Source organism: Perognathus longimembris, chromosome 3, assembly GCF_023159225.1.
Source record: "Perognathus longimembris pacificus isolate PPM17 chromosome 3, ASM2315922v1, whole genome shotgun sequence".
Taxonomy (NCBI): domain Eukaryota; kingdom Metazoa; phylum Chordata; class Mammalia; order Rodentia; family Heteromyidae; genus Perognathus; species Perognathus longimembris.
In genome coordinates this window covers 65,674,048-65,689,572 of record NC_063163.1, presented here as the reverse complement: position 1 = coordinate 65,689,572, position 15,525 = coordinate 65,674,048, and the positions used below count along the sequence as shown (strand labels likewise).

General features: G+C 52.7%; 1 protein-coding gene across 1 annotated transcript; it reads left to right on the top strand.

Annotated features, from left to right (window-relative positions):
* Positions 1-57: 57 nt before the first annotated feature.
* LOC125348536 (mitotic spindle positioning) lies at positions 58-14,284 on the top strand. Its single transcript, XM_048341833.1, has 5 exons — positions 58-207; positions 9,281-11,024; positions 11,908-12,038; positions 12,829-12,867; positions 13,989-14,284. The coding sequence occupies exons 2-5, from the start codon at positions 9,326-9,328 to the stop codon at positions 14,076-14,078; spliced, it is 1,959 nt and encodes a 652-aa protein (XP_048197790.1). The 5' UTR covers positions 58-207; positions 9,281-9,325; the 3' UTR covers positions 14,079-14,284.
* Positions 14,285-15,525: the final 1,241 nt, after the last annotated feature.

Sequence of the window (15,525 nt, the reverse complement as noted above, 5' to 3'; positions counted from 1 at the left end):
CTTGAGTTTCATCCTGGGCAGGGAGGGGACAGGGGTGCGGCTTGCGGGGGCGGGGCGGGGCGGGGCTGCCAGGTAGGGGAGCCATAAAAAGGGAGGACAAGCCAGCCCTGGCTGAAGCTGGCCGGTGTCACCTACCCACTGCTACCACCACCCTTGCTGAGGAGACGGCCGTTGTGGGCTCTACCTTGCTTCTCAGCACCTGGCCAGGTAAGGCCGTTGGCAGGGAGGGCGACTGCAGGTGACACACCGGTTTCCTGCTTCCTGCAGGGGCCCAGGGCTATGGAGGTGCCACACCCTGTTCCTGAGCTTCAGGGCAGCTTTGGCTGGCCTTACGGCCTCCAGGGGACAGCAGGGTATGACCAGGGTCCCCACAGCAGAGGGACAAGACTGGGGGGGGAGCTGGGGGCTAGGGAGGGACATATACACACACACACACACACACACACACACACACACACACACACACACACACACACACACCCTGCTCAGCAATCCTGACTCTCTCAGACCCTGTTGTCTTGCTGTAGCAGTTAGAGATGGTTCTGGCCCTCTGGGCCTCAGCTTCCCTGCCCGCGAAAATTAAGGGTTTAGGAACTCTGAATGGAAGGCCAGCTCTAGCCAGAGAGAGGAAGGGCAGGAAAATTGGGGCCTGTGTGTCCCCCACCCCCACCCCAGAACATGGTGTGTTCTGGTTCCTGTCCCTCTAGGCCTCAGTTTCCCCCCAGGAATGGTCATGGAGTACCTAAGATAGGCGAGTTCAAACCCCAGCTGGACCATTAGAGATGAATCTCGGCTTACAGATCTGCCAATCTGGGATCAAGAGGCCTGAAGGGGCCACGGGAGGAGGCGTGAGGCTGAGCCCCATTCTCTGGGTTGGTATTCTCTCTACAGCGGCTCTTCAGCACCCCCACCTCCACGTTTGGGAGGGTTTACTACTTTTTGTGCCAGTACTTGGGTTTGAACTCAGGGTCTGCACCCTGCCCTGTAGGTTTTTTGCCCCAGGCTGGCTGGCGCTCTGCCACTTTGAGCCACAGCTCCACTTCCGGCTTTCCTAGTGGTTCATTGGAAATGAGAGTCTCACAGACTTTCCTCCCCAGATTGGCTTTGAACTACCATCCTCAGACCCCAGCCTCCTGATTATCTGGGATTCCAGGGGTGAGCCACCTTCCCGTGGCCCTGTGAGCTTGCCTAGAAGGAGGGTTGGGGGCTCAGAGGCTCCTCTGTGGGGCAGGGCTGGCAGAACCCCGGCCCTAGGGGACAGACAGCACTGGGGTGAGCTGTCCAGGCCCCACAGGGGCTCTGAGTCTCCACCCTGATGCAGCCTGGGCCTTGTCCTCCGAGCCAATGTTTTGAGGTCTCTCAAGGCCCCCATGTCTCATGTGGACATGGCTGGGGGGTAATTCTCTGCATGGCCCAGGGGAGTCAAAAACCACAGTGTCACTGTTTCCTGGATGGAAGCATGAGGCTGAGAGGCTGGACTTAGGATTGTGTCCGCAGCCTCCACAGGAGGACAGCCAGCCCCCAGACCCCTAGGCACTGGTGCCCACAGAAGCGGGAAGGGCCGTGGCAGGCGGTGGTCACTGAATGGCCTTTGGGCTGAGTTCAAGCTGCATGGGCCCAGCCCACCCCAGCCCACCCCACCCCTGTCCCCCAGCTCCCTGCCCCCACCCTCCACCCCCCATCTCCAGTGGGCACTGGGCTGCCCACCCTCCTCCTGGTGTCATCTTTCTCCCAGCGACTCTGGACTTTGTTTCCAGAGCCTGGGTGGGGCAGGGTGGAGGGGCCCTGCGCCCCAGGTGGGGCCTCCGTCTCCAGGCAACCTGGTGAGCCGCCAGGTGTGGGGAGTGGAAGGCCAGAGCTCTGGGGGTGACCAGGAGGGTCCCAGAGTTGGTGGCTGAGGCTGAAACCAGTGTGAGGGGGTCCCACATGGGGTAGGAACTGGGCGAGGCTGTCTCTGGAGCCCAGGGCAGCATCACATGCCCTTGGCGTGGTCAGCTTATTTGTGGGGCCCTCACAGCACAAGGACCCCCTCAGCATGGGGACCCCCCTCACCCCGAGCCCTACCCCATACCCTCTTCTCCAGCTGGATCTCAAGCTGGCCTTTGCATCTTAGCTCTGAGATTTCTGGGATTTCAGTTTGCACCCCAAATCCTAAAAGCCTGAACCTCTGGAATTCCAAAGGAAGGAGGAGACCCACCACGACCCTATAGCCCAAAGCCATGAGGCAATAAATCACACTGGGGGGGTCTCAGAGGCTGGGACTGGGAACGCCACTTGGTCAAGGAGGCCCCAAAGTCTGTGGTCAGGGTCAGCCGGGAAATGGGACACTGCAGAGGGCTCAGGTTGGAATTCCCCAGGGGCCTCACCCCCTGGGAGGGCCTGGGAAGGCCAGGAGCCCCTCCCTGTGGATGACCTGGCGGCCCCAGCGGCCTTTGCCCCTTGGGCAGGTGGCCAGAGGAGGCAGGTACACCGCAAAGCAAGGGAGCCATAAACCAAGTTTCAGTCTAGATCCCAGTTCGTTTCGGGGTGGGGGTAGGCAGAGCAGAGGGGAGCAACCCACCCACGGGGCTTCCTGAAAGAGGAAGCCAGACAGTTGGGTGGGGAGGGAGCTCAGCAGTGGGAAGTAGCAACATCTCCTCCTCAGCCTCCCTGGAGGAGCACTGAAGGAAACCTGGAACAAAATGACCCTCATGAGGACTGCATACTCCCGGAGGCCCTGGGGAGGGGACGGGGGATTTGGGGGGCAGAGTTTCCCCCCTAGAGCCTCTGTGTATGCTGGTCCCTCTTCCCCTTCATCAGGGCCCCCTCAGGGGCACCTACCCTGTCATCAATCGGTGATCCAGGGGTTCAGAAATAAAGTCTAGCCCAGGGCTGGTGGCTCACGCCTGTAATCCTAGTTATTCAGAAGGCTAGATCTAAGGATTGAGGTTCGAAGTCAGCTCAGGCAGGAAAAATCTATAAGACTCCTCTGTCCAATTAACCAGGGGGAAAAAGCTGGCAATGGAGTGTGGCTCAAGTGGTAGAGCACCAGCCTTGAGAAAGAAAGAAAAAAAAAAAGCTCAGGGACAGCACCTAGGCCCTGAGTTCAAGCCCTAATATGGGCATAGAAATAATAAATAAGGTCTACAACCACTGTGAGAACATCTATTGTGCACCTACGACTTGCCAAGCTCAGAGTGCTACCCTAAACAGCACCAGTGGCTCACGCCGTTATCCTAGCCAGTCCTGGGCAGGAAAATCCCTGAGTCTCTTATCTCCTACTAGTCACCAGAAAACTGGAAGTGGCGCTGTGGCTCAGGGTGGTAGAACACTAGCTTCTAGCAGAAGAGCTCAGGGACAGCACCCAGGCCAAGAGTTCAAGCCCCACAATGGACAAAAATGGATGGATGGATAGATCTAGATAGATAGATGTATAGATAGATAATAGCATATTGGCTGGGGTTCCAGGTAAAGACAAAAAAAAAAAAAAAAAAAAGCAAAAGGTAGAGTGACCTGCCCCACCCATAGCCTTGAACTCCAGACTCAGGACCCCACCCACTGGCCTCACAGGTGAAGGAGGCAGAAGTGGGGAGCGAGGGGGGACCCCTATCTTTACCCCACCAGAGGGGAGATAGACACTCAAGGTCTGGCCAGAAGACCCCTTCAGATCCCCCACAAGGACTACGAATCTGATGAAGACAGGTGTGTGCCTGCCCCAAGTGTGGGACAGCATGACCTTGGGCTGTCCTTCAGGGCCAGCGCAAGGCTGACAGGAAGGACGGAGGCTGGAGGAGCAGCTGTGTCTGCAGACCTGTGTCAGCTCTTGGCGCACATGGTGCTGGCAAAGCTGTTCTTGGCAACACTGGAGAATGAATTCAAAGCTTCTTAGGCAAGTGCTTTATCACTTGAGCTATGCTTCTAGCTCCTTTTTGTCTTATTTATTTGGAGGTAGAATCTCACTTTATGTGTGGGTCAGCCTGGCTGTGATCCTACTTTTCACTTTTTCCATTAGCTGAGATAACAGATGTGCCCCGCCACAGTCAGCCCTGTTGATTGAGATGGAGTCTCACAAACTTTACGTCCTCAAACCACAGTGCTCCTGATCTCTGCCTCCTAACTGCTAGGCTCACCAGCCAGAGTCCTCACATCTGGGCTTCAGTCTTGTTTGTTTTGTTTTTGTTGCTAGTCCTGGGGCTTGGACTCAGGGCCTGAGCACTGTCCCTGGCTTCTTTTTGCTGGAGGCTAGCACTCTACCTCTTGACCCACAACACCACTTCTGGCTTTTTCTGTTTAATGTGGTGCTGAGGAATCAAACCAAGGGCTTTGTGCATGCTAGGCAAGCACTCTACCTCTAAGTCACATTCCCAGCCCCTTGGCTTCAGTCTTTATGAAGCGCCTGCTGTATGCAGGGTAGAGGAGATCTTGAGCAATGTTTTCAGGCCAAGGCTGACACACCTTTCTGTTTGTTTGTTTGTTTGTTTGTTTTTGTTGCCAGTCTTGGGGCGTGGACTCAGGGCCTGAGCACTGTCCCTAGCTTCTTTTTGCTCAAGGCTAGCACCCTACCTCTTGAGCCACAGTGGCACTTCTTGGTTTTTTGCTATATATGTGGTGCTGAGGAATCGAACCCAGGGCTTCATGTATACAAGGCGAGCACAACCTTTGAGTGAAACATTCCCTGTTTCAAGAGGGGAAATCTGAGCCAGGAGCTGGTGGCTACACCTGTAATCCTGTAGTTACTCAGGAGGCTGAGATCTAAGGATTGAGGTTCAGAGCCAGCCTGGGCAGGAAAGTCCATGAGACTCTAATCTCCAATTGACTTTGAGCTGTGGCTCAAAGTTGTAGAGTGAGTGCTAGCCTGGAGCAAAAGAGCTCAGGGCCAGTACCTAGGCTCCGGTTCATGACCTACAACCAATAACAACAACAAAAATTAAAAAGAAGGGAAAGCTGGGATGTGCACTGCAGGCTGACCACCTTTCAAGTCCAAGGCTCATTCTGTCTGGCTGGAGTTTAGTAACAAAGCTTCCTAATTACAGATTTTATTTTTCTTTATTTGGTGCTGCTATTGGGGCTTGAGCTCAGGGCCTTGCACCCTTGCTCAGTTTTTTAAAATCTTTTTTTTTGCTTATGACACGTGCTCTACCAATTGACCATGCCTCTACTGCAGCTTTTTGCTGGTTAATTGGAGAAAAGAGTCTTGTGTATTTTTTCTGGCTAGGTTTTTCTGCCTAAGGTTCTTTGAACCTTAATCCTCCACATCTCAGTCGTGGGACTAGCTAGGATTACAGGCAAGAGCTACCAGTTCTGGCCATAATATCTGATATATGCAAATGGATGTACCACCAGCAGGTTATGGCAGTAATAATATCACATAATCTATTGCCCACTGCTGACTCATCCCACCTTGCTTGATGTGTGTCCCCTTTGGGGGCAAACTCAGAGCTCCTTTTCATTACATATATATTTTTAATTGTTTTTTGCCAGTTCTGGGGCTCAAGCTCAGGGCCTGAGCACTGTTCTTGGCTTCTTTTTTTTTTTGCCAGTCCTGGAGCTTGAACTCAGGGCCTGAGCACTGTCCCTGGCTTCTTTTTGCTCAAGGCTAGCTACTCTGCCACTTGAACCACAGTGCCACTTCTGGCCTTTTCTATATATGTGGTGCTGAGGATTCGAACCCAGGGTTTCATGTATATGAAGCAAGCACTCTTGCCACTAGGCTATATTCCTAGCCCCTGTTCTTGGCTTGTTTTTGCTCAAAGCTAGCACTCTACCACTTGAGTCACAGCACCACTTCGGGCCTTTTCTGTGTATGTGGTGCTGAGGAATAAAACCCAGGTCTTCATACATGCTAGGCAAGCACTCTACCACTAAGGCACATTCCCAGCCCCTCAGAACTCCTTTTCAGAGCTATATTTCACTGTAGCAGCCAGTTAGCCCAAAGACTGTGCATGGCACCATTGGCTCTCCTGGGCCCTGACATAGCAGACTGAAACATGGATTAGTCCCAGACCTAGTCCTAGTCTGGACCTTCAGGAGCCTCCTTTTCCTCACTGTGTCTAGGAGGTGCTTAGTGCTCTGTGCCCTAGCACAGAGACATTAGAGATACACTCCAGTGATGGCCTCAAGGGGCCTTCATGGAGGAGGTGTGTGGTGGGCTGGGGACCCAGGTGGCTACAGGTAGAACAGGCCGGGCTGACAGTCTGGAGGGCTGGGCTAAGGTTGCAGGGTGACCCTGAGCACCAAGCCTGTAGACATCAAGAGATATACTACTAAAAGCTGGGGTGCCACCTTATCAAGGATACTCGAGATCAGGGGCCCCAGGACACTGGATTAGGGTGTTACCCTGATTCTGTGGCCCCTCCCGGGCCCAGGTGTTGGAGCCCAAGGTCCAAGGTGTTGAAGCCCATCCTGACTTTATGGGGCTGAGGATGGTGCAGTGGAGGCATAGGCAGAGGCAGAGGTGGAGGCAGGGGACAGGGGATGAGGGAGTGAGATGCCCCACTGGGTGGGGCTGGGGCAGAACAGGATGTGGAAACCAAGAATCCAGTTGCTCTCTGTCTGCCCAAGGCCTGAGGCAGGATGGATAGACGAACTGACAAGGCTTGGATGGCTCACGTCTGTAATCCTAATTACTCAGGTGGCTGAGATCTGAGGATCACTACTCATAGCCATCCCAGACAGGAAAGTCCCCAGGGATTCTTATCTCCAATGAACAGCTCAAAAACCAGAAGCGGTGCTGTGGCTCAAGTGGTAGAGAGCTAACCCTGAGTACAGAGAGGCTGGGGAGAGCACCTAGGCCCTGAGTTTAAGCCCTTGAACCAACCCCCCCCACACACACAATATTAGCTGAGGGCCAGTGGCTCATGTCTACAATCCTGGCTACTCAAGAGGCTGAGAATTATAGTTCAGAACCAGTCTGGGCAAACAAATTTGTGAGACTCTGAAGTAGCTTTATTTATTTACATATTTATTTTTTGCTAGTTAACTGAAGATAGGAATCTCCCAGACTTTCCTACCTGAGCTTGTTTCTAATATCCATCTCCAGGTCTCATCCTCATGAGAAGCTTGGATTATAGGCATGAGCCACTGGCACCCAAATCACTTCCAGCTTTTTGCTGCTTAATTAGAGATAGAATCTTTTTTTAAAAATAATTTATTTATTAATTAAACAAATTTTTGACAAGGTGTTGTGCAAAAGGGGTACAGTTACATAATAGGGCAGTGTGTACATTTCTTGTGATATCTTACACCCTGTTTTTCTTTCCCTTCCCTAGATCAGGTAGACATATATACATTACACAGTGTACCAAAAACATATACAGTAGCCACATGGCCTACGCCAAAGGAAATTCACCTAGGACTTTAAATGTAATGTCAGCAATAGTTTGCTTATCCTTGTCTTATATGAATGTACATACATAGCTTTTGAGCTGTTGTGATCCACTGAGAGGTCTATTTTTGGCCTTTATATGTTGAGTAGTTGTTTGGTTTTAGTTACATAATGTAGGGTCGCTGACCCAGACCTGTGAGAAATACCATTTGACAAGAAGTTTTTGGTTTTGCAGACCTGATCTCTACTGTCTCCCCCTCCCCCTACCTTAATAGTTATATATCCGAGATCATGCCCCTTTGTTTTCTGTGTTCTAGGCTTGTCTCGCTCAACATTATTTGTTCAAGTTCTGACCATTTCCCTGCGAATACCAATATTTCACCATTTCTAATCACTATGTAGTATTCCATTGTGTATAGGTACCATATTTTTTGGATCCATTCATCTGTGGAGGGGCATCTGGGTTGTGTCCATATTTTGGCTGTTGTGAATTGTGCAGCAATAAACATGGAAGTGCAGATGTCTTTTTGATATCTTGGGACCTATTGTTCAGGATAGATGCCTAGGAGTGGTATGGCTGGGTCATAGGGTAGGTCTATGTTGAGCTTTTTGATGAACCTCCATACTGTTCTCCAAAGTGGTTGTACTAATTTGCACTCCCACCAACAATGGAGAAGGATTCTAGAGATAGAATCTTGAAGACTATTCTGCCCAGGCTGGCTTTGAACCTTGATCTAAATAGAAAGAACATTGAAGGGCCTATCTGGCGAAGGAAAGTCTTGTAACTAACCACAGTCTCTGAGTTTGAGGAAACTTTGATTGAATCTCCAAATTTTGTGGGTTTTTTTTTTTTTTTTTTTTGCCAGTCCTGGCCCTTGAACTCAGGGCCTGAGCATTGTCCCTGGCTTCTTTTTGCTCAAGGCTAGCACTCTGCCGCTTGAGCCACAGCGCCACTTCTGGCCGTTTTCTATATAAGTGGTGCTTGGGAATCAAACCCAGGGCTTCATGTATATGAGGCAAGCACTCTTGCCACTAGGCCATATTCCCAGCCCCCAAGTATTTTTAATAATAAAGAACACCTGCGGGGCTGGGAATATGGCCTAGTGGCAAGAGTGCTTGCCTCATATACATGAAGCCCTAGGTTCGATTCCTCAATACCACATATATAGAAAACAGCCAGAAGTGGCGCTGTGGTTCAAGCGGCAGAGTGCTAGCCTTGAGCAAAAGGAAGCCAGGGACAGTGCTCAGGCCCTGAGTTCAAGGCCCAGGACTGGCAAAAAAAAAAAAAAAGAACACCTGTAACAAGCCCTTTGTCACATATGATTAGGAGTATAGCTCCCCAGCTCAGAAAGTATAGAGAGATTGCCAGGTGCCAGTGGCTCATGACTATAATCCTTTCTACTCAGGAGGCTGAGATCATCTGATGATTATGGTTCAAAGCCAGCCTGGAGGAGGAAATTCCTTAAGACTCTTATCTCCAATGAACCACTAAAAAGCCAGAAGTGAAGCTGGGGCTCAATCAGTAGAATGTTAGCTTTGAGTGAAAAATCCAAGAGAGAGCATGAGGCCCTGAGTTCAAGCTCCAGCACCAGCACATAGAAAAATAAACTAAATAAAATCAGGATAAAGACTCACTTCATGTTATTTATTGGCCTAGTTGGGTCAGGGTCACTTACCTATCTCTGAACCAATCACAGAGGGTAGAGGGCAGCATGCTATTAGTTGGCCAAATGAGATCAGAGTGAAGAATGCTCTGATTGGCCAGCCTGAATAACTTCCTATTTTTTTCAACCAATCACAGAAGCCAAAGAGCAGAATGCTGTGATTGGCCAGATTGAGAGGGTCAATTACCCATTATATTATTCACCTTTCAGCCAATCTCAGAAGCCCTTTGGTTGGTATATGCCCTGTAAAGGACTAGAAATTGTCCCTCCTCAAACCCAGTGAAGTCATCTTTTTTTTCTTCTCCTCCCTTAGTGAGCCCAGAGGTCTCCACTCAAGGAGTCAGGTCTCCACAAGGAGATGGACCGAGTGACCAGGTACCCCATTTTCAGCAAATCCCACTCAACACGTATCACTGGCCTGGCCCTCGAGGGAGACAACAGCTATGCCATTGAACTCGTGGGGGTGGGGCATGAGGCCAACGATTGGAGCCTGAATGCACCCCAGGTGTGGGACACGGACTATGGGGCCCAGTTAAACATGGGGAGGACAGGGGCACCCTGCAGCAGGCTGGTCTCCTCCAGCCATATATCCCCTCGGCCACTCCACCTGGAGGAAGACGACAACGACGATGAGGAAATGAAGACTTACTACTTAGATGCCAGTGACGCAGTCCCCAGACTGCCCCAGGACCTGGAGTGGGAGCGCTGGGCGGTCATCCAAGGCCAAGCGGTCAAGAAGGGGGGCAGGGTGGCGACCCTCAGGGGCACCTCTGACCACAGGGACTGTGGGCGCCCCAGTCAACCTCAGCCTGTACCCCTGGAGGAGAATTTGGTAGACAGTGAGCAGATCGATTTCCTCTCAGCCAGACAGCAGTTCCTGAGCCTGGAGCAGGCGGCGCTGAACCCTACGCCCCCGACCCCCCTAGCCAGGGCAACTCCCCCACGCACCACACTGGGGCACAGCCAGGCCCCCAAGGCCTTGAATGGGCCGTGCCTGGCCAATGGGTATGTGGTACCAGCCACACCCCAGATGAAGGAGGGGGCCAGGGAGAAGAGGAGCCGTGGCTTGCCTGGTGAGCCAAGCCTGCCAGGCCTGGGCAGCCCTAGCCCACAAAACCGGGCTCCATCTCCAGAATTTCCCAAGGAGACCCCCATCGAGCGGGAGATCCGACTGGCCCAGGAGAGGGAGGCCGATCTGCGGGAGCAGAGGGGCCTCCAGCGAGCAACCAGCCACCAAGAGCTGGTGCTGATCCCCACCAGGCCGGTGCTGAGCAAGGTGAGCCTGACGGAGCCCCCACGCAGGGACCGGGGGCGCCCATCCCTCTACGTGCAGCGGGACATGGTGCAGGAGACACAGCGCGAGGAAGACCACCGGAGAGAGGGGCTGCAAGTGGGGCGAGCCTCGACCCCCGACTGGGTCTCTGAGGGTCCCCAACTTGGTCTCAGGAGAAGCTTCAGCTCAGACTCCATCCTCGACACCCCTGTCCCGGATGCCCGGGCGGCCGATCAAGCTCCAGAAGTGAGAAAGGTCAATCGAATCCCACTTGATGCCTACCAGCCCTACCTGGGAGCTGGGACACCCCAACAAGAATTCTCAGCCTTCCGAGTGTACAGCAAGTCCGAAGGCCTCCCCACCGAGAAGACCCAAGCTGTGGCCTCGCTGAAGGCTACAGGAGCTCCAAGGCACCACTCAGAGTCTTCTGTAAAACCCTCCAGCTCAAAGCCAGCGCCTTCCAAGCCCCCGCGGGGATCCCTGAAAGCCAACAGGGGTGTGGTGCGAAGGGAGTACTTCCTCCTGCGTCCCCTGAGGTTCCGGGTCCCAGATGTCCCCCAGCAGGTTGAGGCACCCCACGTCTGGGGATGGGAGGTGGAGGGGGCCCCAGTATTGAGATTGCAGAGATCCCAGTCCTCAGATCTGCTGGAGAAGGAGGTGGAGAATGTTCTGCGCCGGGAGCGGGAGGTGGCGGAGGAGCGCAGGAACGCCTTCTTCCCCGACGTCTTCTCAACAACGGATGAAGACTTGGAACAAGACTCCCGGAGCTCGTCGCGGGCATCTGGTAAGGAAGGGACCGGGGAAGGGAATGACCATTCTGCTGGGAGTCTTCGAGGTGGAATGAGGAGGATAGAGAGGTGAAGCTTGGGGATGACCGCCTCCACCAGCCAGCAACTTTAGCAGATTTGGGAAGGAAATGTCAACTTGGATTCCAGGTCTTCGCTTTATGGACTTGGAGGTTTTGTTATTAGGTGCGTAGTGTTCCACAGATGTTAACGCTTTGGGTTGGTTAATTTTTTCTTTTTTTGGATGCCAGTCATGGGGCTTGAATTCAAGGCCTGGGTGCTGTCCCTCAGCTTTTTTTGCTCAAGGCTAGTGCTCTGCCACTTGAGCCACAGCGCCAATTCTGGCTTTTTAAATTAATTGGAGATAAGAGTCTCAGGGAATGTGACATAGCAGTAGAGTGCTTGCCTAGCATGCATGAAGCCCTGGGTTCGATTCCTCAGTAACACATACACAGAAAAGGCCGGAAGTGGCACTGTGGTTCAAGTAATAGACTGCTAGACTTGAGCAAAAGAAGCTCAAGAACAGTGCCAAGGACTAGCAAAAAAAAAAAAAATCTCACAAACTTTCCTCCCCAGGCTGGCTTTGAACCGTGATCCTCAGATCTCAGCCTCCTGAGTAGCTAGGATGACAGGCGTGAGCCACCAGTGCCAGGCCTTGGTTGGTCTTCTTGGTCAAGGCAAAATATTCCCCATGAGGCTTTGCGCCTTTTTTTTAACCTTGGCATGGTTGGCCTATCCAGTAATTCCTGACTTGACATTTTGATCACTCTGTCACCATCTTCTTCGTAGCTCCAGCCTCTTGGGCAGAGCCTGGAGTCTCCACGTTAAGGTTTGGCAAGCGTTCCATGCCCTCTAATCCTTTGCTCCACTCGTCCCTCGCAGGCATCACAGGCAGCTACTCGGTGTCAGAGTCTCCCTTGTTCACCCCCATCCACCTGCACTCCGGCCTGGTGTGGACTGCTCAGGCCTCCCCCACAGACAGTGCTCCTGGGCAGAAGAAGAAGGAGTTGTGGGTGAGTCCCAGGGGCCCAGGCCGTGCCGTCCGGCAGCCTCCCCTCCCTGGGTCATGGGAAAGGAAGGCTGTCCTAGGTCCAGGTGAAATGTCCCTCACCGGGCCTGAGGGTTGTGCTCCAAAACTGGCCCAGGTGGACAAATAGGAGCAATGCATCTCCCCAGCTGGGAGCTGGTGGTGGCTCACACCTGCCATCCTGGATACTCAGGAGGCTGAGATCTGAGGGTCGTGGTTCAAAGCCAGCTCAAGCAGGAACATCTGGGAGACTCTTACTGCCAATCGACCAGCAAAAAAAATTGGGAGTGGCACTTTGGCTCAAGTGGTAAAGTACTGGCCTTGAGAAAAGAAAGCTCATGGATAGTGCCCAGGTCCTGAGTTTAAGCCCCAGAACCATCACGCACATGTATGCATGCATACACAGACACAGACACAGACACAGACACAGACACACACACACACACACACACACACACACACACACACACACCACACCATGATGGTAATAGCCAGCCCCAAGCTTCCACATGAACACCGAAAGTGTATCACTTATCTCTCGCCGCCTGGTGCAGGGAGCTAAATCATGGCAAATGTTAGAAGAGGCTACAGTGTGGGCTACAGCAGTGGGACACAACATGTAGATGGCTTTGAGTTTGGGGGTAACCCTGGAACCTGGGGGGCCACTCCCTAGGGAGGAAAGACCTTCCCTTCTGCCCCATATGTGAACTTGAACTTGAAGGCAGGCACCAGGGCAAGGAAGGAAGGACCTGGGCTCACTCTCGTTCCTCTTCCAGTATGCAGGCATCAACCCCTCGGATCAAGTCAACTTGGAGGTAAGTACTCTCCAGGGACTCGTGTCCTTCCCTCTCCATCGCCCACCCCTCCTCATAATCTGGACTTTTGAAGGTCTTTCTTCTCCCTGTGGGATGGTACTAGGCATCTGTTCCACTGGTAATATCTGGGGAGATTGATTTTGATTTTGCATCTACTGCTGATGTCTGCCCTGGACAGCAAAGGATATATATATATATATATATATATATATATATATATATATATATATATATCCTGCCTCTTTACCTGAGCAGGGGCATTTCTTTTTCTTTTTTCTTTTTTTGTGCCAGTCCTGGGGCTTGAACTCAGGGCCTGGGGGCTATCCTTTAGCATTTTTGCTCAAGGCTAAGCACTCTACCATTTGAGCTACAACTCTATGTCTGGGGTTTTGGTAGTTCATTGGAGTTGAATCTCACAGACTTTCCTGCCTGGCCTGGCTTGGAACCATGACCCTCAGAATTCAGCCTCCTGAGTAACTAGGATGACAGGTGTGAGCCACGGGTGCCCAGCAAGGGTATTTCTTGTTTGTTTTGAAATGGGTTTTGTTGGGCTGGGGATATGGCCTAGTGGCAAGAGTGCCTGCCTCTTATACATGAGGCCCCGGGTTCAATTCCCCAGCACCACATATACAGAAAACGGCCAGAAGTGGCACTGTGGCTCAAGTGGCAGAGTGCTAGCCTTGAGCAAAAAGAAGCCAGGGACGGTGCTCAGGCCCTGAGTCCAAGCCCCAGGACTGGCCAAAAAAAAAAAAAAAATGAAATGGGTTTTGTTATGTTGCCCAGACTACAACACAAACTCCTAGGCTGAAACAGCCCTCCTGCTCCAGCCTCCCAAGCTAGGACCATAGGTGCTTGTCCCTATGATGGGCAAGGAGAGGTGGGAAAGCCCAGCTACTTCCAGTGATAAGCAACATGTAGCTTTTCTATTTCTCCTCAAGCAGCCATTCAGCATGAACTAGCAGGGGGGAGGACAAAGGGGAGGCAGAGTCGGAAATAGAGGAAAGGTTGTTCCTACTATGCCCCTGTGGATTTTCCTGTACATTGGCAGTAGAGAGTCTGCCTGGGGAGGTGAGGTGGAGGTTCAGGACCCAATGGGACCCCCAGGCCCCCTTGTGTGGCAGGTGCTGGGAGCCACGCGGGTGACACGTCACAAGAACGCCATGGCGGAGCGCTGGGAAGCCCGTATCTATGGCAGCGAGGATGAGGACTGAGCCTGGGGACGGGGCGCTCACCCCATGCCCTGCCTGCACCCCGTGGGATAACTGCCATGACAGCACCGCGCCCCTCCACTGGAAACAGGACCTGAGGAAAATTCCCTTGCTGCTGCTTTTAGATGGGAGACTCTTCTTTTCTTTCATTTCCTTTTTTTTCCTTTCCTATCTCCCTCTCCCTCCCCCCCCCCCTTTCTTCCTTTCTTCCTTCCTTTCATTTGGGCCCATTCTGTGGTTTGAACTCTCAGGGCCTGGGTGCTGTCCCTGAGCTTTCTTTTTTTTTAAACTCAGGCTAGCACTCTACCACTTGAACCACAGCTCCACTTCCATCTTTTTACTGGTTAACTGGAGATAAGAGTTTCACGGACTTTCCTGCCTGGATTGGCTTAGAACCCTGATCCTCAGATCTCAGCCTCTTGAGTAGCTGGTATTACAGGCGGGAGCCACTGGCACCTAAGTCCTCCTTCCACTTCTGAGATTTTGCCAAACCCTCCAGGATCCAAGGAGGGAGACCAGTTTTCCTGCCATCAGACCTGATTGCTCTGCCAGTCTGAGGGTGGAGTGAGTGACCCGCCAAAAAGAGAGAGGCCCAGGCCCTGGGTCTGAGGGAGGAGACCTAGGCCCCATGCCGAGCTCTTCTGCTGCCCAATCCACCTCCCCCAACTTGTCCCTCAACCATGAAATAAAGATGCATGGAGCCACCTGCTGGGCCCCATCTGGTGTGGATCATTGCCCTGAGGCTCCTCCCTCCGTCTGGACCGCTTGAACTTGGTGACAAGCCGCACATGCGCACAGTGGCCATCAAGCCCTGTCTCATCCCTCCCTGTCAGCAGCAGTGCATCTTCGGTGCTTGCTGAGTCCTAGCACAACCCCTGTCACACGGGGAGGGGACTCCGAGGGTGTACCCAGCTGGGATCTTCAGGAAGGATGGATCCCATGGGCCAGAGATGAGGATCCTGGACATAAAACTTAGCTCTGATGCCACCCCACTGTGAGATTGTGGGCTTGATCGCCCTGCCTCAGTTTCCCTGCAGGTGCAGAGATGAGGGCATAGGAGCAGGCTCCGGTGACCAGGCAGACTCAGGTGTGAAGCAGCCCAGCAGGTAGGGTGTGGCTTCAGACAAGACAGGGGCTAGGATGTGGCCTGGGGCCCCCAACACACACAGTTCTCACTGGGCCTCCTCCCAGGCCCTCTGAGCAGCCCTCGTGGGCCCAGCCAGAGGAGCGGGCGAGCCAGCAGGGGCTATTTTGAGAAACCCATGTTTAAGGCACCCACTCAAGACAGCATCAGATGTGAGCCTGAAATACCCGGGTGGGGGTGCAGACTGAGGGAGGAGCCCTCTGCACCTAGAAAACCAGCAGGGTCAGGGTCCTTGGAGACAAACTGGTACCTGCCCAGCTCTTCCCACCTGGGCAATTCTTTTTTTTTTTTTTTTTTTTTTTTTTT